At 53.6% G+C, this 21,605-nt stretch overlaps 1 protein-coding gene across 2 annotated transcripts in view; it reads right to left on the bottom strand.

The window, feature by feature from the left end:
* The window catches only part of NCR3LG1 (natural killer cell cytotoxicity receptor 3 ligand 1), a 67,787-nt gene extending 46,480 nt beyond the window's left edge, over window positions 1-21,307 (bottom strand). For both annotated transcript variants that reach the window (XM_066583714.1, XM_066583715.1), the window contains exons 1-2: window positions 21,173-21,307; window positions 7,127-7,462 (exon numbers count right to left, since the gene is read on the bottom strand). In XM_066583714.1, the coding sequence (XP_066439811.1) occupies window positions 7,127-7,462; window positions 21,173-21,215 (379 nt within the window). In that variant the 5' untranslated portion in view covers window positions 21,216-21,307. The remainder of the gene's footprint in view (window positions 1-7,126; window positions 7,463-21,172) is intronic.
* Between the last annotated feature and the right edge of the window lie 298 nt (window positions 21,308-21,605).

The following is a 21,605-nucleotide window of genomic DNA, read 5'->3' as shown; positions in this document are numbered from 1 at the left end:
ACAAGAAACACCACAGGGTTGACCATAGATAACCCCCCTAGTCTCCTCGTGCGGTATGTAACATCTCTCCTGATCAGGTTCAACCTGTTCCCCCACAACATTAGGAAGAACAGGTTGTAGACCCGGGTCCAGAGAGGCTCTGGCAAAATGCATACGCTGCCCAGGTAGATGAATAAAGGGAGCAGGTATGTTTTGATCAAGCTAACTCTTTCCCGAAGGGTTAAAGACCAACCCTTCCACTGATTGACCTTGTGAGTGGCACCGTCCAGCCTGTCTACCCAATTTTGCATGGGGTAATCCCCCTGGCCAAATTTGATGCCAAGAACTTTTGCTGAAGTCTGGGGCACCGGAAGAGTGTCCGGGAGATCAAACACAAGATCCCCCTTCCTAACCAGAGACTTTCGCACTTATCCCAGTTGACCCTGGACCCAGATGCCTCTGAGTAGCCATCTACCTCTGACACCACAAACTCCGCCTCCTCCCTTGAGGATACGAAGAGCGTGACATCATCAGCGTATGCCACTGCCCTCAGGGTAGCCTCCGGCACCGCCCGGTCCATCCAGACCCCTGCTATAGGTCCACGATCAACCCTCCTAAGGAAGGGATCTATCGCAAACACATACAACAAGGGACTTAGAGGACAGCCCTGACGGACACCGGACCCCACCTCGAAAGGGCGGCCAAGCCAACCGTTCACCAGCGGGAAAGTCTCAGCCCCTGCATACAATGTTCGCAGCCAATCAACAAACCCCACTGGCAGGCCGTATCTCAGAAGGACTGACCAGAGGTACTCGTGGTTAACCCGATCAAACGCTTTGGCCTGATCCAAGGACAGCAAGTACCCCTCCCAGTGACCAGCCCTACCCTGCTCCACTGCCTCCCGGACACCAAGAACAGCGCTAAAGGTGCTACGGCCTGGAACAGAGCAATGCTGGGCGCCCGAGAGGAGCCAGGGTGCAAATTTGACCAACCGATTAAACAGCACTTTTGCCAGAACCTTCCTGTCCGTATTGAGAAGTGCTATGGGACGCCAGTTCTCAATACGGCTCGAGTCTTTACCCTTTGACAGAAGGATCAAAGTTGACCTCCTCATTGACTTTGGCAGAGTGCCCGAGGAAAGACACTCATTTAATACCTCCGTCAAGAGGGGACTCAAGAGGTCCTTGAAGGTCTTATAATACTCGGATCTTAGTCCGTCCGGTCCTGGCGATTTTTTGAGCCGGAGCCCATCAATCGCCAGTCTAACTTCCTCTATTCTGATCTCTCCTGTCAAAACATCAAGAGAGGTGTCTACCCCCGGCTCAGAGACAGTTTCAGCCAGGAAAGCCGACATCACTTCCGAATCTAGATCCCTCTTTCCCAAGAGTTGCGAGTAGTAGGATCTGACGACCTCCAGAATCCCTGATCTGGATCGATTCAGGGATCCTGTACTATCGATCAGTCCAGTGACCACTTTACTATTCACTGACATCCTACAGTTTCTGTAAGGGTCGGGCGAGCGGTACTTCCCGAAATCCCTCTCAAAAACCAAGGATGCGTGTCTATCGTACTGGCACTTCTTGAGCAAAGATTTCACTCTGGAGATCTCCTCGCGGCTACCTCCAGTCGAAACGAGATGTTCGAGTTTCCTCCTCAGGCCGTTGTACAGGCGGTACCTGTCCAGGCATCTGAGGTTGGAGGGCTCTCGGAAGAACCTCGCTGCCCTCCTCTTGAACATCTCCCACCACTCTGACTTACTGCTACAGAGATCCAGTAATGGTACCTGGCTCTGCAGAAAATCCTCAAAGGACTGTCTTATCTCTGCTTCCTCCAGGAGTGATGAATTCAGTCTCCAAAAACCTCTGCCCATCCGGGGGGTCTCTGCAACATTCAGAGAAAACAATATTAGACAGTGGTCAGAGAATTCCACCTCAACAACGGACACTGGTGAAGAGATGGCTTCCTCCTTCAAATAAAACCTGTCTATTCTAGACCTGCTCTGACCTCTATAATAGGTGAACCCCTCGTGGCCTGGGGTGTGCCGGATGTGGACATCCACCAGGCGAGCCTCGTTAGCTATGCTATTAAGTGCGATGCTGTCAAAAGTCAACCGCCTGTCTCCAGAGCCTCCCCTATCGCGGGCTCTTGTGACTGCATTAAAGTCACCTCCAAAGACAACTTGGCGGCTGGTAAAAAGGTAGGGCTTGATCCTCATAAAGAGACTCTTCCTGTCCTTTTTTGACTGGGGACCGTAGATGTTGACAAGTCTTAATTCTTGTCCCTTTGTGAGGACATCTAAGATCAGGCACCTTCCCATTTCTAATTCAATAACTCGTCGGCATTCAACCGCTGCGGTAAAAAGTACCGCCACTCCGCTATACGGCTCGGCCGCAAGAGACCAGTAGGAAGGGCCTGACCTCCACTCCCTTTTTGCCTTATGTATGGCTGCCAAGTCAGACAGCCTGGTCTCCTGCAAAAATAAAATGTCGGCTTCAACGCGGCCGAGAAAATCAAAGGCCGCAAATCTAGCCGTATCCGACTTAATGCTGGCAACGTTAATTGATGCCAGAGTCAGCGGAGTGGGTGCCGCCATCATGAGTGATTAAATTAGACGGCTTTCTTCCTCACACCCGCTTCCTCGGGGTCAGAGGAAAGCCCCTTGCTTCTTTTTTTTGGACACAGATGTGTCCATAGCAGGGGATCCCCCGACCCCGTCGTCCTTGTTTCCAGGCTCCAGAGTAGCCTCCACCCCGGAAGGAACTATGCCTTCACGAGGTGGAGACTCAGCGCCCCCTGTTGACCCTTCCTTTGCCCTAGGAACCTTGCCCTCCCCGCCTCCCCCTCAGAAGAGGAGGGAGATGTCTTGGAGGGCTCGGAACCTATTGGAGAGTCCAACTGGAGGTTAGCAGGCTTTTCCTTCCAGTACTTGGCCCGGGGTGGGAGAAGATCTTGAATCCCCCCTTCGTTTCCTCCTCGTGGCACCTAGCTTACGCCGTTTCTCTAGCCATCTCTTGCCTTCCCCATCCACACTTTCACAGTGAGAGGAATCTGCAGAGTTGGTCTCCTCCCTCTGGATCCTCCTGTCCTCCTCATCTAAATCGCTGTCCCTCAAAGCCTCAGCCGCGAGATTTGCTTCTGGAACAGGGGCCACCATCGACCCACCTGCTGTAGGTGCTCCTGTCAGCTCCCTGCTCCGTCTGCGTTTCTCCTGACGCCTCTGCTCCGCAGGCGTCTTTTGCCGGTTCTTCCCTGGCTCCTGAGCTCCTCCACCTCTGCTGGTCCCCTCACCCCCGGAGGCCACATCATGACCCCCATCCGTAGGGGCGGAGACTGCATTGGCAAAGGAGCGCGGACAGCGACTAAATGGGTGACCGAGGTCACCACACAGGTTACACCTAATCTCCGCACAGGAGGCGGCTAGATGACCCAGACCCCCACACAGAGCGCACTTCAAGGTCTTACAAGCGGCGCTCAAGTGTGAGGGGTCGCCACACCTGTGGCAGAGCTTCGGCTGCCCCTGGTAAAAGGCCAAGATACGATCCCTGCCGAGGAAGGCTGCAGAAGGTATGTGAGCCACCGAGTTTCCTGAACGCTTCAGCTTGACCATGAACGTCCAGGCCCCAGACCATATGCCGTGCTCATCCCTGTTCTTTTGGGGCATCTCCGTCACCTCTCCGTACCTACTGAGCCACGTCATGATGTCAAAGCAAGAAAGTGACTCGTTACGAGTCAAAACGGTCACCTTCTTGATACCGTTCTGGCGAGACACCACCTGGATGGCAAAGTCTCGCCAGCCGGGCTCGTTTTTCACCAGCTCGTAATTCCCCCAGAAGATTTCCAGGCCCTCTGGGCGAACGAAACTGATGTCAAACTCAGACGTACCGTAGGGATGGATCAGGGCAAAGATGTCAACCGCCCTGAAGCCCATCTTCAGCAGAAGCTCCACTACCCTTGCCCTTGGGGGGCATGTATCATTGAGTCTCCAACGAAGACGGACCACATTCCTACGACCTGCGTCCTGCCCGGCTGTCGGTAGGGACCATATGGTCTCCCCCCTTTGCTCTCGGAAGGCACCCAAGCCATGTCTCTCTTTCCAGAGAGATAGGTTCACCTCTCTTCCTCCAACTGTGATTGTACTCTCCCCCTTCCGTAAAGCCTCCAGGAGACGCTGTTGCAAAACGCCCTCCCTAGAGCCCGGAGACAAGGAGGACCCTTCCCCTCCAGCGGCGACACTGGCATAACTCCTGCCAGTTGTTGTCGCCGCTGGAGGGGCGACTGGAACCTGTGCCCCCTCTGGCCTAACCACCTTATCCCCTGGGCCTCCAGATCCCTGGCTGCCAGGGGGACCCGAGGTGCCCGAAGGCCCAGAAACTGCAGAGAAATGTGTACTCTTGGCGGTGTCCCTCACATCCACCACACGCTCTCGCACATCCATACCCGGATCTACCACTTTTTTTCTCGGATCATGTGGTCCGTGGGTCCTGGCCTCTCCGGAGGTAGATGGTAAAGCCTCCGGATTTTTGCTTGCGTTTTTACTTTTTCCTTTTTTCTTTTTTGCCTCCGCATCACTGGAGGCGCGGGATCCGGCCTGACTTGCTCCCAGATTATGGGAGACCCCAGATTTTAGGTCCGCAGCCCCCTCCGCATCACAGGCAGCACTTGCTGCATTAGTGGCACCGCTGCCACCCTCCTTGCCGGTACCGCGACCTGCATCTGTACTGGCCTTTACTGTGCCTTTCTTACTGACCTCCTTGCCCTTGTTACCAACTAACACAGGGACAGGGGGTCTGACCAGCTGGGCCCTTTTCTCCCCAACTTCCCGCTCCAGGCCCACCACAGAGCCCGAGCCAGGGGGGTTTTTGGGGTCAGAACTCTGATCCGACTTCGCAGCCAGACCAGAGCTCCCAGGAACGAACACAAGCTTTTCCTGCAGCTTCTCTGGTTTCTTTTTCTTTTTCTTTATCTTTGTGCCTTGCTCTGGCAACTCGTCGCCAAAGATGAAGCCCTCCATATGTACAGAGGCTTCCGGCTGCGGGGTCTTCTGTAGCTGCAACTTCCCTGTTCTTTCCTCCACCTCAGATTCCCCTGAGGTAGAAGGCAGCGCAATCTCTTCAGGTAGCTTGTCTCTGGGACTTGTAGTGCCTCTGGGCGTTGGTGCTAAGTCTTGAGAGCACACAGGCTGCTCCAGGGTCTCCTGCACATCCTCAAACAACTCTTCACCTGAGGCTTCACCGTCGCTTGTCTCGGTCTGCTCGCGGTCACTGCACCTTGCCGCCATCTTAGCAAACCGGTCGTCGTTCAGAATTTTTTCTTTAAAGGGCCCGCTCTCCTCCAGGATCTTTGCCCTCACCGCTTCCCACATCTTTATGCAGTCCTTGCACTTTTTTATCGCTGACCTGGCTTCTGCCTGTTTGTCTTTAGAAGCTTTTTGCTCCAGTAACATTTTGGCGTCACGGAGCTTCCCTTTTTGTACCACCAACATTTTCCCTGCAAAGTTGTAGTCGGTGATGTTCTTTGCCAGCCGGGAGGCCAGCTCAATCACGGATTCCTCCTTCTTTTTGTCACTCCACATTCCCGTGCTTACCGGTATCTGCGGCTCACCTGCTCTCCTGCGGGTCTGGCTGCGCGTAACCATCTCACTCCCGGTGCTGTCAGAAGCTGCCGTGCTGACAAACGGAGCCACGCTGCTGCAGCCACGGCCCGGACCCAGTCTCTTCTTACCTCCAGCAGCTCCTGTCTTCTTGCGGGCTGCTGGCATTTCTGGCACCCGCGGCAAAGTTTTTTCTGATGTCGCCACTGCCATCACTTCCCTCCCCCCCCCCGAGTGGCCCCGGGGGGAGGAGGTGCGTGACTCCATCTCCAGAGAAGCCCAGAAAAGTGCACCTACTCTGGGATCCAAACTCAGCAAAACTTCCTTCTCTGACCACACCCTGGAACTTGCAGAGCTTCACCAGCACACACCCAACTCCAGAAGCTGCACTCACTATTCTGCTGGTGGAGTCCCTGTGTACATACATTACTTATCCTGTACTGATCCTGAGTTACATCCTGTATTATACTCCAGAGCTGCACTCACTATTCTGCTGCTGGAGTCACTGTGTACATACATTACTTATCCTGTACTGACCCTGAGTTACATCCTGTATTGTACCCCAGAGCTGCACTCACTATTCTGCTGGTGGAGTCACTGTGTACATACATTACTTATCCTGTACTGCTCCTGAGTTACATCCTGTATTATACCCCAGAGCTGCACTCACTATTCTGCTGCTGGTGGAGTCACTGTGTACATACATTACTTATCCTGTACTGCTCCTGAGTTACATCCTGTATTATACCCCAGAGCTGCACTCACTATTCTGCTGGTGGAGTCACTGTGTACATACATTACTTATCCTGTACTGATCCTGAGTTACATCTTATATTATACTCCAGAGCTGCACTCACTATTCTGCTGGTGGAGTCACTGTGTACATACATTACTTATCCTGTACTGACCCAGAGTTACATCCTGTATTATACTCCAGAGCTGCACTCACTATTCTGCTGGTGGAGTCACTGTGTACATACACTACTTATCCTGTACTGATCCTGAGTTACATCCTGTATTATACCCCAGAGCTGCACTCACTATTCTGCTGGTGGAGTCACTGTGTACATACATTACTTATCCTGTACTGCTCCTGAGTTACATCCAGTATTATACTGCAGAGCTGCACTCACTATTCTGCTGGTGGAGTCACTGTGTACATACATTACTTATCCTGTACTGCTCCTGAGTTACATCCTGTATTATACTCCAGAGCTGCACTCACTATTCTGCTGGTGGGGTCACTGTGTACATACATTACTGATCCTGTACTGACCCTGAGTTACATCCTGTATTATACTCCAGAGCTGCACTCACTATTCTGCTGGTGGAGTCACTGTGTACATACATTACTTATCGTGTACTGATCCTGAGTTACATCCTGTATTATACCCCAGAGCTGCACTCACTATTCTGCTGGTGGAGTCACTGTGTACATACATTACTTATCCTGTATCACCCCCCAGAGCTGCACTCACTGTTTTGGATGTGTCAGACTTACGTGTTCTGCTACTAGTAAGGACACCGTGGATGTGTAGTGTTACACCTGCGACTCACCTGACACCTCCAGAGAGCTCCTCCCCTCCTTGAACTCCGGGGTCACTATGACGGTGCAGGTATATTCTCCCTCATCACTGAACTGCACCCATGGGATGTGAAGAGTGGCGTTTCCTCTCTGTATTTCACTCTCGCCCCCCATGTACATTCGTGAGCGGTTTTGCGGCCGCCCAGGTATGAAGTTGTAGACGACCGTGCTGCTTCCGTTCTGGGTTTTGCTCCAGTGCACATTTATATTTTGGCCAGCTGAAAACTCTGAGAATTGGCAGGGGATCGTCACATTTTCCTCTCTCAGCACAGAGATAAGCGGCGCCCTCATGGTGACTCTCAGACCATCTAAGGATGAAATAACAGGGAGCACATTAGAGGTTGCACAAGTGTCCTTTAGCGTTTCCCCCTGATATATACACTCTGTGTAGGGCTCATTGACTTGGCCGGATCCTCGGAGCGTGCGCTGGGTCCTCCACGTATAACCGCTCATGACGTCACAGGGGCAGCATGGGAAAATCACTGAATAAGACAGAATGTGCAGGGTCTGAGGAGCTCGGACACAGGCGCACTAAGCGAGCAGCGGCGACCCGCGTACAGCGCTGCGGAGTATGTGAGCGCTATATCAAGGAGGGAAAGAAATAATACGAGTCAGTTGGATGCAGATTCCATGTCAAATCCAGGTGGAGAAACTGTGTGAACAAACCCTGAAGGACGACTGCGGCATCCTGCAGCTAACTAGCCCGGTTTACTGTGTAGACTGGGGGAGAAAGAGCAGAGTCATCTCATCACTGGAGTGCAGGGCAGTTAAATGGACTGTCCCAAGCTATAAAGCTATGCACAGGTTAGGGGATAAGTATCTGAGCTTCGGGGGTCCGACAGCGTGTATCCCCACCGAAGATCCCCACATGAATGGCACCCTTACTCGATAATCTCTGATGCTCCTGTTAGGGGTGGCCTTGCAAAGGAGACCAAAGTGCTGATGTCGCCTGGGTCCAAATTAGTATAAGCAATTAACGAGCTCGGAGAAGTCACGCTGACCAAGCATAGTGCTATCAAAATGGCTTCTGCTTTATTGAAGCAAAAACATCAAATTAAATGGACCATAGACCACTGCCCAGACAGGAGGGGCTTGTGGTCAGCAAATAACTGCAAGGATACATTCCTTATTAGTGAGAAAGTAAAAGAAGGAGTTTGGGACAGTACAGTTTGTTAGTTTTTGGAACACAGGATGTTCTAGTTCATTAGATAAGACAGAGAGAGACCTTGAAGACTTCTGTGAAGTCCTCTCATCCACCTGTTTCCCTAACCAAAACACATTTTGTATTTAACACTATTTATTCGTATTTTGATAGCCTAGCCACTAAACTAACCCTCTACATCTCCCCCATTGAAATGGATGGAACAGAGATGCGCACGTACATCCTCCATTCATGTTGGCACCTTTGAGGTTCTGTTCTCCGGATTGGTGGGAGTCTCAGTAGTTGGACCCTCAAACATCAGATAAGTATCCCTTTAATATATATATGCCTCTAATACAGCCACCCCTACACAGACTGTAAAGGAAGGAGGTATCACCAATACGGCCGCCCCTATACAGACACTACAGGAAGGAGGTGTCCCCAATACGGCCGCCCCTGTATAGACACTACAGGAAGGATGTGTCCCCAATATGGCCGCCCCTATACAGACACTACAGGAAGGAGGTGTCCCCAATACGGCCGCCCCTATCCAGACACTACAGGAAGGTGGTGTCCCCAATGCGGCCGCCCCTATCCAGACACTACAGGAAGGAGGTGTCCCCAATACGGCCGCCCCTGTATAGACACTACAGGAAGGATGTGTCCCCAATATGGCCGTCCCTATCCAGACACTACAGGAAGGAGGTGTCCCCAATGCGGCCGCCCCTATCCAGACACTACAGGAAGGTGGTGTCCCCAATACGGCCGTCCCTATACAGACACTACAGGAAGGAGGTGTCCCCAATGCGGCCGCCCCTATCCAGACACTACAGGAAGGAGGTATCACCAATACGGCCGCCCCTATCCAGACACTACAGGAAGGATGTGTCCCCAATACGGCCGCCCCTATACAGACACTACAGGAAGGAGGTGTCCCCAATACGGCCGCCCCTGTATAGACACTACAGGAAGGATGTGTCCCCAATACGGCCGTCCCTATACAGACACTACAGGAAGGAGGTGTCCCCAATGCGGCCACCCCTATCCAGACACTACAGGAAGGAGGTATCACCAATACGGCCGCCCCTATCCAGACACTACAGGAAGGATGTGTCCCCAATACGGCCGTCCCTATACCGACACTACAGGAAGGATGTGTCCCCAATATGGCCGTCCCTATCCAGACACTACAGGAAGGAGGTGTCCCCAATGCGGCCGCCCCTATCCAGACACTACAGGAAGGAGGTGTCCCCAATGCGGCCGCCCCTATACAGACACTACAGGAAGGAGGTATCACCAATACGGCCGCCCCTATCCAGACACTACAGGAAGGAGGTGTCCCCAATACGGCCGCCCCTGTATAGACACTACAGGAAGGATGTGTCCCCAATACGGCCGTCCCTATACAGACACTACAGGAAGGAGGTATCACCAATACGGCCGCTCCTATACAGACACTACAGGAAGGAGGTATCACCAATACGGCCGCCCCTATACAGACACTACAGGAAGGATGTGTCCCCAATACGGCCGTCCCTATACAGACACTACAGGAAGGAGGTGTCCCCAATGCAGCCGCCCCTATCCAGACACTACAGGAAGGATGTGTCCCCAATATGGCCGTCCCTATCCAGACACTACAGGAAGGAGGTGTCCCCAATGCGGCCGCCCCTATCCAGACACTACAGGAAGGTGGTGTCCCCAATGCGGCCGCCCCTACACAGACTGTAAAGGAAGGAGGTATCACCAATACGGCCGCCCCTATACAGACACTACAGGAAGGAGGTGTCCCCAATGCGGCCGCCCCTATACAGACACTACAGGAAGGAGGTGTCCCCAATATGGCCGTCCCTATCCAGACACTACAGGAAGGAGGTGTCCCCAATGCGGCCGCCCCTATCCAGACACTACAGGAAGGTGGTGTCCCCAATGCGGCCGCCCCTACACAGACTGTAAAGGAAGGAGGTGTCCCCAATACGGCCGTCCCTATCCAGACACTACAGGAAGGAGGTGTCCCCAATGCGGCCGCCCCTATCCAGACACTACAGGAAGGTGGTGTCCCCAATGCGGCCGCCCCTACACAGACTGTAAAGGAAGGAGGTATCACCAATACGGCCGCCCCTATACAGACACTACAGGAAGGAGGTGTCCCCAATGCGGCCGCCCCTATACAGACACTACAGGAAGGAGGTGTCCCCAATATGGCCGTCCCTATCCAGACACTACAGGAAGGAGGTGTCCCCAATGCGGCCGCCCCTATCCAGACACTACAGGAAGGTGGTGTCCCCAATGCGGCCGCCCCTACACAGACTGTAAAGGAAGGAGGTATCACCAATACGGCCGCCCCTATACAGACACTACAGGAAGGAGGTGTCCCCAATGCGGCCGCCCCTATACAGACACTACAGGAAGGAGGTGTCCCCAATGCGGCCGCCCCTATCCAGACACTACAGGAAGGAGGTGTCCCCAATACGGCCGTCCCTATCCAGACACTACAGGAAGGAGGTGTCCCCAATGCGGCCGCCCCTATACAGACACTACAGGAAGGATGTGTCCCCAATACAGCCTCCCCTATCCAGACACTACAGGAAGGATGTGTCCCCAATACGGCCGTCCCTATCCAGACACTACAGGAAGGAGGTATCACCAATGCGGCCGCCCCTATACAGACACTACAGGAAGGAGGTGTCCCCAATGCGGCCGCCCCTATCCAGACACTACAGGAAGGAGGTGTCCCCAATACGGCCGTCCCTATCCAGACACTACAGGAAGGAGGTGTCCCCAATACAGCCTCCCCTATCCAGACACTACAGGAAGGAGGTGTCCCCAATACGGCCGTCCCTATCCAGACACTACAGGAAGGAGGTATCACCAATGCGGCCACCCCTACACAGACTGTAAAGGAAGGAGGTATCACCAATACGGCCGCCCCTATCCAGACACTACAGGAAGGAGGTGTCCCCAATACGGCCGTCCCTATCCAGACACTACAGGAAGGATGTGTCCCCAATACGGCCGCCCCTATCCAGACACTACAGGCAGGAGGTGTCCCCAATACGGCCGTCCCTATCCAGACACTACAGGAAGGAGGTGTCCCCAATGCGGCCGCCCCTATCCAGACACTACAGGAAGGAGGTGTCCCCAATGCGGCCGTCCCTATCCAGACACTACAGGAAGGAGGTGTCCCCAATACGGCCGTCCCTATCCAGACACTACAGGAAGGATGTGTCCCCAATACGGCCGCCCCTATACAGACACTACAGGAAGGAGGTGTCCCCAATGCGGCCGCCCCTATACAGACACTGCAGGAAGGATGTGTCCCCAATACGGCCTCCCCTATCCAGACACTACAGGAAGGATGTGTCCCCAATACGGCCGCCCCTATACAGACACTACAGGAAGGAGGTGTCCCCAATACGGCCGCCCCTGTACAGACACTACAGGAAGGAGGTGTGTCCAATACGGCCGTCCCTATACCGACACTACAGGAAGGAGGTGTCCCCAATGCGGCCGCCCCTATACAGACACTACAGGAAGGAGGTGTGTCCAATATGGCCACCCCTATACAGACACTACAGGAAGGAGGTGTCCCCAATACGGCCGTCCCTATCCAGACACTACAGGAAAAACGTGTCCCCAATACGGTCGCCCCTATCCAGACACTACAGGAAGGAGGTGTCCCCAATACGGCCGCCCCTATCCAGACACTACAGGAAAGAGGTGTCCCCAATACGGCCGCCCCTATCCAGACACTACAGGAAGGAGGTGTGTCCAATATGGCCGCCCCTATACAGACAATACAGGAAGGAGGTGTCCCCAATATGGCCACCCCTATACAGACAATACAGGAAGGAGGTGTCCCCAATATGGCCGCCCCCATACAGACACTACAGGAAGAAGGTGTCCCCAATATGGCTGTCCCTATACAGACACTACAGGAAGAAGGTGTCCCCAATATGGCTGTCCCTAAACAGACAATACAGGAAGAAGGTGTGTCCAATATGGCCACCCCTATACAGACAATACAGGAAGGAGGTGTCCCCAATATGGCCGCCCCCATACAGACACTACAGGAAGAAGGTGTCCCCAATATGGCTGCCCCTATACAGACACTACAGGAAGAAGGTGTCCCCAATAGGGCCGCCCCTATACAGACACTACAGGAAAGAGGTGTGTCCCATATGGCCGTCCCTATCCAGACACTACAAGAAGGAGGTGTGTCCAATATGGCCACTCCCATACAGACACTACAGGAAGAAGGTGTCCCCAATATGGCTGCCCTATACAGACACTACAGGAAGAAGGTGTCCCCAATAGGGCCGCCCCTATACAGACACTACAGGAAAGAGGTGTGTCCCATATGGCCGTCCCTATACAGACACTACAGGAAGGAGGTGTGTCCAATATGGCCCCCCCCCCATACAGACACTACAGGAAGAAGGTGTCCCCAATATGGCTGCCCCTATACAGACACTACAGGAAGAAGGTGTCCCCAATAGGGCCGCCCCTATACAGACACTACAGGAAAGAGGTGTGTCCCATATGGCCGTCCCTATCCAGACACTACAGGAAGGAGGTGTGTCCAATATGGCCGTCCCTATACAGACAATACAGGAAGGAGGTGTCCCCAATATGGCCGCCCCTATACAGACACTACAGGAAGAAGGAGTCCCCAATAGGGCCGCCCCTATACAGACACTACAGGAAAGAGGTGTGTCCAATATGGCCGCCCCTATACAGACACTACAGGAAGGAGGTGTGTCCAATATAGCCACCCCTATACAGACACTACAGGAAGAAGGTGTCCCCAATATGGCTGTCCCTATACAGACACTACAGGAAGAAGGAGTCCCCAATAGGGCCGCCCCTATACAGACACTACAGGAAAGAGGTGTGTCCCATATGGCCGTCCCCATACAGACACTACAGGAAGGAGGTGTGTCCAATATGGCCACCCCCATACAGACACTACAGGAAGAAGGTGTCCCCAATATGGCTGCCCCTATACAGACACTACAGGAAGAAGGTGTCCCCAATAGGGCCGCCCCTATACAGACACTACAGGAAAGAGGTGTGTCTAATATGGCCGTCCCTATCCAGACACTACAGGAAGGAGGTGTGTCCAATATGGCCACCCCTATACAGACACTACAGGAAGGAGGTGTGTCCAATATAGCCACCCCTATACAGACACTACAGGAAGGATGTGTCCCCAATACGGCCGCCCCCATACAGACACTAGAGGAAGAAGGTGTCCCCAATACGGCCGCCCCCATACAGACACTACAGGAAGAAGGTGTCCCCAATATGGCCGTCCCTATACAGACACTACAGGAAGGAGGTGTCCCCAATATGGCCGTCCCTATACAGACACTACAGGAAGGAGGTGACCCCAATATGGCCGTCCCTATCCAGACACTACAGGAAGGAGGTGTGTCCAATATGGCCACCCCTATACAGACAATACAGGAAGGAGGTGTCCCCCATACGGCCGTCCCTATACAGACACTACAGGAAGGAGGTGTCCCCCATACGGCCGTCCCTATACAGACACTACAGGAAGGAGGTGTCCCCCATACGGCCGTCCCTATACAGACACTACAGGAAGGAGGTGTCCCCCATACGGCCGTCCCTATACAGACACTACAGGAAGGAGGTGTCCCCAATACGGCCGTCCCTATACAGACACTACAGGAAGGAGGTGTCCCCAATACGGCCGTCCCTATACAGACACTACAGGAAGAAGGTGTCCCCAATAGGGCCGCCCCTATACAGACACTACAGGAAGGAGGTGTCCCCAATACGGCTGCCCCTATACAGACACTACAGGAAGGATGTGTCCCCAATACGGCCGTCCCTATACAGACACTATAGGAAGGAGGTGTGTCCAATACGGCCGTCCCTATACAGACACTACAGGAAGGAGGTGTCCCCAATACGGCCGTCCCTATACAGACACTACAGGAAGGATGTGTCCTCCATACGGCCGCCCCTATACAGACACTACAGGAAGGAGGTGTCCCCAATATGGCCGCCCCTATACAGACACTACAGGAAGGAGGTGTGTCCCATATGGCCGTCCCTATACAAACACTACAGGAAGGAGGTGTGTCCAATATGGCCGCCCCTATACAGACACTACAGGAAGGATGTGTCCCCAATATGGCCGTCCCAATACAGACACTACAGGAAGGAGGTGTGTCCCATATGGCCACCCCTATACAGACACTACAGGAAGGAGGTGTGTCCCATATGGCCGTCCCTATACAGGCACTACAGGAAGGAGGTGTGTCCAACATGGCCACCCCTATACAGACACTACAGGAAGGAGGTGTGTCCAACATGGCCACCCCTATACAGACACTACAGAAAGGAGGTGTGTCCAACATGGCCACCCCTATACAGACACTACAGGAAGGAGGTGTGTCCTACATGGCCACTCCTATACAGACACTACAGGAAGGAGGTGTCTCCAATATGGCCGTCCCTATACCGACACTACAGGAAGGAGGTGTCCTCCATACGGCCGCCCCTATACAGACACTACAGGAAGGAGGTGTCCCCAATACGGCCGTCCCTATACAGACACTACAGGAAGGAGGTGTCCCCAATACGGCCGTCCCTATACAGACACTATAGGAAGGAGGTGTGTCCAATATGGCCGTCCCTATACAGACACTACAGGAAGGAGGTGTCCCCAATACGGCCGTCCCTATACCGACACTACAGGAAAGAGGTGTGTCCCATATGGCCGTCCCTATACAAACACTACAGGAAGGAGGTGTGTCCAATATGGCCGCCCCTATACAGACACTACAGGAAGGATGTGTCCCCAATATGGCCGTCCCAATACAGACACTACAGGAAGGAGGTGTGTCCCATATGGCCACCCCTATACAGACACTACAGGAAGGAGGTGTGTCCCATATGGCCGTCCCTATACAGGCACTACAGGAAGGAGGTGTGTCCAACATGGCCGTCCCTATACAGACACTACAGAAAGGAGGTGTGTCCAACATGGCCGTCCCTATACAGACACTACAGCAAGGAGGTGTGTCCAACATGGCCACCCCTATACAGACACTACAGGAAGGAGGTGTGTCCAACATGGCCACCCCTATACAAACACTACAGGAAGGAGGTGTGTCCAATATGGCCGCCCCTATACAGACACTACAGGAAGGAGGTGTGTCCAATATGGCCGTCCCTATCCAGACACTACAGGAAGGAGGTGTGTCCCATATAGCCGTCCCTATCCAGACACTACAGGAAGGAGGTGTGTCCCATATGGCCGTCCCTATCCAGACACTACAGGAAGGAGGTGTCCTCCATACGGCCGCCCCTATACCGACACTACAGGATGGATGTGTCCTCCATACGGCCGCCCCTATACAGACACTACAGGAAGGAGGTGTGTCCCATATGGCCGTCCCTATACAAACACTACAGGAAGGAGGTGTGTCCAATATGGCCGCCCCTATACAGACACTACAGGAAGGATGTGTGCCCAATATGGCCGTCCCAATACAGACACTACAGGAAGGAGGTGTGTCCAACATGGCCACCCCTATACAGACACTACAGAAAGGAGGTGTGTCCAACATGGCCACCCCTATACAGACACTACAGGAAGGAGGTGTGTCCAACATGGCCACCCCTATACAGACACTAAAGGAAGGAGGTGTGTCCAACATGGCCGTCCCTATACAGACACTACAGAAAGGAGGTGTGTCCAACATGGCCACCCCTATACAGACACTACAGGAAGGAGGTGTCTCCAATATGTCCGTCCCTATCCAGACACTACAGGAAGGAGGTGTGTCCCATATAGCCGTCCCTATCCAGACACTACAGGAAGGAGGTGTGTCCCATATGGCCGTCCCTATCCAGACACTACAGGAAGGAGGTGTGTCCAATATGGCCGTCCCTATACAGACACTACAGGAAGGAGGTGTCCCCAATACGGCCGCCCCTATACAGACACTACAGGAAGGATGTGTCCCCAATATGGCCGCCCCTATACAGACACTACAGGAAGGAGGTGTGTCCAATATGGCCACCCCTATACAGACACTACAGGAAGGAGGTGTTCCCTATACGGCCGCCCCTATACAGACACTACAGGAAGGATGTGTCCCCAATATGGCCGCCCCTATACAGACACTACAGGAAGGAGGTGTGTCCAATATGGCCACCCCTATACAGACACTACAGGAAGGAGGTGTCCCCAATATGGCCGCCCCTATACAGACACTACAGGAAGGAGGTGTCCCCAATATGGCCACCCCTATACAGACACTACAGGAAGGATGTGTCCCCAATATGGCCGCCCCTATACAGACACTACAGGAAGGAGGTGTGTCCAATATGGCCACCCCTATACAGACACTACAGGAAGGATGTGTCCCCAATATGGCCGCCCCTATACAGACACTACAGGAAGGAGGTGTGTCCAATACGGCCGTCCCTATACAGACACTACAGGAAGGATGTGTCCCCAATATGGCCGCCCCTATACAGACACTACAGGAAGGAGGTGTGTCCAATATGGCCACCCCTATACAGACACTACAGGAAGGATGTGTCCCCAATATGGCCGCCCCTATACAGACACTACAGGAAGGAGGTGTGTCCAATATGGCCACCCCTATACAGACACTACAGGAAGGATGTGTCCCCAATATGGCCGCCCCTATACAGACACTACAGGAAGGAGGTGTGTCCAATATGGCCACCCCTATACAGACACTACAGGAAGGATGTGTCCCCAATATGGCCGCCCCTATACAGACACTACAGGAAGGAGGTGTGTCCAATATGGCCACCCCTATACAGACACTACAGGAAGGAGGTGTGTCCCATATGGCCGTCCCTATGCAGACACTACAGGAAGGAGGTGTCCCCTATATGGCCGCCCTTATGCATATATCCCTATTCCACACCACTACTGCAGGAGCAAACCTAAATAACCAACCAATCACCGTGAATAAGTTAATCCAAACAACCAATCAGGTTGCTAATGGTGTGGAGGTGGGGTGAAATTTAGTTATACGCCGCCCTTATATAGACTCTACAGGAAGGATGTGTCCCCAATATGCCGGTCCCTATACAGACGGTTCATACAGGATATTGGCTCCCGTCCCATGACTTTTGGCACATCCCTGTATACGTGCCCTGTCTTGGGTCTGCTTTGTGTGTTGTAGTCGTACATTTATACTTCCCACATTGCGGATGAGTCGGAGGACCTGTGGTCACATGACCGGGTGCACTAAATTACGGAGCCCGAACTACTCCTACTGGGTAGAACCTTACTGTTATTAAAAGGTATCTGCAGGACCGGCATAGGAGATGGGGGTGAAAATGAGCAGTTGCCCAGGGCCCCCATCCCCAATGGTGGCCCCTGCCTCAGTGCTGCCATTCAGCTGCCTCTTTATGGAAACTAGCAGGTGAACAGCTGACTGATGGATGGAGCCGGTCATCTACTGCCACCACGCAGCGGGGTCCGCACAACCCATGCCGCCTCTCCATCTCCGCTTTACTGTTGCACTGTCAGGATGCGGGCTGGATGGGGTTAGAAACGGCAGGCCTGTGGTAAGGGCCAGGGGCAAGAGCTGCAGCAGGGAAGGGTCTACAGGGGGGCATTGTCCGTTTGTGGGGACACAGATGGGGTGTTTTTACTTTGCGGGGGCACAGAGGGTAATATTACTGTCTGGGGGCACTATTGCTCTTGTGATTATCGTTGGGAATTCTTACTTTGTGAGGCACTACGAGGGGCAGAGAGTAACGGCAGGACTGAGAGATTGGGCAAAGACAAAGCGTGGCTGGAAGAAGTCTTCATGGTGCTCTGGGCCAAGATAGAGAAGAAAAACACCAATCAGAGAAGACTTCCCCAGTGATCACTGCAGGTCACCTGGCACACAGGGTGCTGTCTCACTGGTTGTTTATGTGACTGCTGCAGCCAATCACAGGCTTCCACAGTGATAATGCTATTAATGCCATATGATCACTGAAGCCTGTCATTGGTTGGAGCAGTCATGTGACCTCTACAGCGGCTTCTAATACTGGTGCTTTGGGAATCGGGCGCTTGCATTAGACTGGGGGAATTAAGAGAGTACAGCTAAGATTTTATTTTACACCCTTGTCTATAAGGGGATTTTCAGTCTCGGTGTGCCCCTTTAAGAGACCCCGTGGCGCAGCAGGAAGCTCTGGCCGTGGTCCTGGGAGCTGTGGCGCACACAATGGTGGAGATTTACTAAGTCTGGCATTGCCTGCGCCGAGCTCAGTACGATGCACTGAATGCAGCTCCTCCACCGCCAACTGCATGCGACTAGACAGAACTGTGCGCCACGTCCGACCCGCGTTACATTCCTGGTATGGTTTACGCCCGTGGCTGGGGTATATTAGACATAAATCTGTTGGTCTGTGGGGGCCGCTCCTCTCGACGAGCCCCATCAAGGGTCAGCAATGTGCCTCTAGGTCCTGACGCCGAGCAGCAACAGGGCACAGTAGAGCAGTGCTCATCCAGGATGCCAGCCTCACCCAGGCTCATACCACCTTCCAGACATGCACAGTGCGGGCTTTGGAGAAGTCATGATTCCAGAACTTGGGGCTCCACTTTGTCTAAAACCGTCCCAGAGTAGCCGAGCCGCCAAGAGGGGTTCTTAGTAAAGGCTCTTATAGACCCAACGATTATCGCTCAAAGCCATCTTTCGGGCGACAATCGTGTGTACCTGCGCGGACATCCTGCGGGCAGTTATCAGGACGTCACAGCGGGGTACAGCTCATACTATGGTATCAGCTGTATCCAGCTCCCTGATCACAGGCGGGTATGAAGAACAGAGCGGTCCAGCTGCATTCTCCATACCCCGCTCCAAGCGCTCGGCTGTATAACAGACAGTCGCTCCAAGCAGAGAACAGCTGGATGCAGAAGACAAGGGGCCCCGTTTGTCTTCTGCATCCCCCGCTCGCAGCTCTAGGCTGGAAGGGGGCGCCACAGGATTAACTATTAAGTGGTGGCACAGAGGGGGTAATTATTGCTATTTGGGATCACAGAGGGGGTCCTATTGTAGTGTACATAAGTTTCTGGATGAGCTTTGTATTATCAGTGTCTATGTGAGTGCATTTGATGTGTATTGAACCTCTGCAGCAGTGAATGGGTTACTCTCTGGGTTATGGTTGGAAAATGTGTCTTCTTGTAGGTCATGTGACCTTGTTATATATATATATATATATATATATATATATATATGTGTGGTTGCATGGTGCATGAGAGGGCTTTTTGCATTTGTAGGAGAGCCTCCCTGCATACGGACACCTTCACTCTGTGTATAGTGAAGATGGAAGAGGCAGGGAGATTGCCCCATCTACCCCAACCTCTATGCTAAAGACCTGGAGAACTGCGAGAGCCACTGTGCACCACTGAGGGCCTATCCTGGAGCGCAAGAAAGAAGAGCGTCCGGGAGTAGAACCCCGCAGATAACTGGGACTGTGGACTCCTCTGTCCACCCTGCAAACCACCAGTCCTCCGACACCAGTCCTGATGGGGGATGTCAATTGTATCAGACTGTATTCTAGTTCAAGGTCATTCTTCAAGTGAACGGCTTTACGGCCTGTCCCGGTTCAGCCTTGTAACGCCGCCTCTTCATTACAGCTGCTGCATCCACCGCAGAGGACGGAGCAGTGGCGTCACCCGTGACAAGGGCTGAAGGTAAACCGCAGTTGGGTTACCCCCCTATTTAATAGCTCGTCCTCTGTTCCTTGGCCAGGTCCCGAGCTACACTCAGGGTGGGAGACGGTAGAGCCCCGTGACAAGGCCCCAAACTCTACCCACTGTCTTCTAGGCCATGGCCCGCTCCTCGGACGCTGCATTATTAATAAGTGGGACTGAAGCGGGCACATTATTATTATGGGGCACTGAAACTTTTATTACAGGCTGAGCAGCCGCAGGGGGAGAGGCGAGTTGTGGCTGGAAGTACTCAATGGTGGATCTGGACCCAGAGAGATCAGGTGTGATGACTGGAGGTAACTGCACTGTAATCACTATCTCTGCTTGGAGGTGAGCCGCTGTATCTACGGCCTTATGGTTGTTCTGGTGTCGCATTTCTGAATAGTTTAAGGTGGAAGGACACGGTGAGGCTGCCGACACACAGACAAGCCCCACCCCCGCATAGCGGTCGTAGGACCGAGGGGGAATTCAACTACGCAGCGGCCCCCCCTCTGGCTTGCTGCGGACTGACAACACGAACTACAACCACCATCATCCCCTATTTTCCCCGCTTTCCCTTGTAGCGGGTGGAAGTCACGATGTCAGCTGACACCCAACACTCGTTCGCTGCATGGGGGGCGCCGTCTTACCGAGGGACGCCCCGGCTGCGCCTCTGCAGCTGAGAAGACGTCTGCGTGGCTCTGCCGCCGCTTTGTCGAACGTTCAGCATAAGACCGTTTCCTGCGCAGAGATCCGACGACGACGACATTATCCGGTGAGGCATCAGTGATGAAGGTGCCGCAGGTGTGAAGAGAACCTCACAGGTCGCGGTTTACAGGTAGTACCGGGGAAGCCCACCAGGAACTGCAGCGGCGCTCTGTCGGCCCACCAGTACCCCTTGCCACGGTGGATGAGCCCCTAGGTCTCCGCTTTTAACGCAGAACGTCCAGCTGGAGAATCGCTGTAACCGCCAAAGCAAGCCGCCATGTGATGTCCAGCGCCGCATGGCCACAACCTGCTCAGCTCTGCTACATCACCAGACACTAGCTCAGCTCTGCTGCATCAGCAGCAGGAATCATCTCCAGTCAGAGCACTAAGGGTTAACTGCGGTCGCTGACACCCATCCCCCACACGCTGACACCCCAGCCGCCTTCCCCGCACACTGACACTTACCTGCAGTCACCAGACACACCAGCAGTAAGTAGACGGCCTCCATGGCTTCTGTTCTCTGCCTGTCAGATCCAGGAGACCTTCACCCCCCCGCAGTAATGGCCACGGCTCCTCCCCGAGTATACAGCACCCCGTGTACTATATACACCACACCCCGCAGTAATGGCCACGGCTCCTCCCCGAGCAACACGGCGGCACTATCACTTTCACTTCAGAGGAGGAAATAACTCCGAGCAGTGCGGATATATACTATATACCACACCCCGAGTATACAGCACCCCGTGTACTATATACACCACACCCCGAGTATACAGCACCCCGTGTACTATACACCACACCCCGCAGTAATGGCCACGGCTCCTCCCCGAGCAACACGGCACTATCACTTTCACTTCAGAGGAGGAAATAACGCAGAGCAGTGCGGATACTATATACC

The sequence above is a fragment of the Eleutherodactylus coqui genome, chromosome 11 (assembly GCF_035609145.1).
Source record: "Eleutherodactylus coqui strain aEleCoq1 chromosome 11, aEleCoq1.hap1, whole genome shotgun sequence".
Taxonomy (NCBI): Eukaryota; Metazoa; Chordata; class Amphibia; order Anura; family Eleutherodactylidae; genus Eleutherodactylus; species Eleutherodactylus coqui.
Note: the sequence above shows the minus strand (reverse complement) of the source record. Positions and strands in the feature narration are given on the sequence as shown.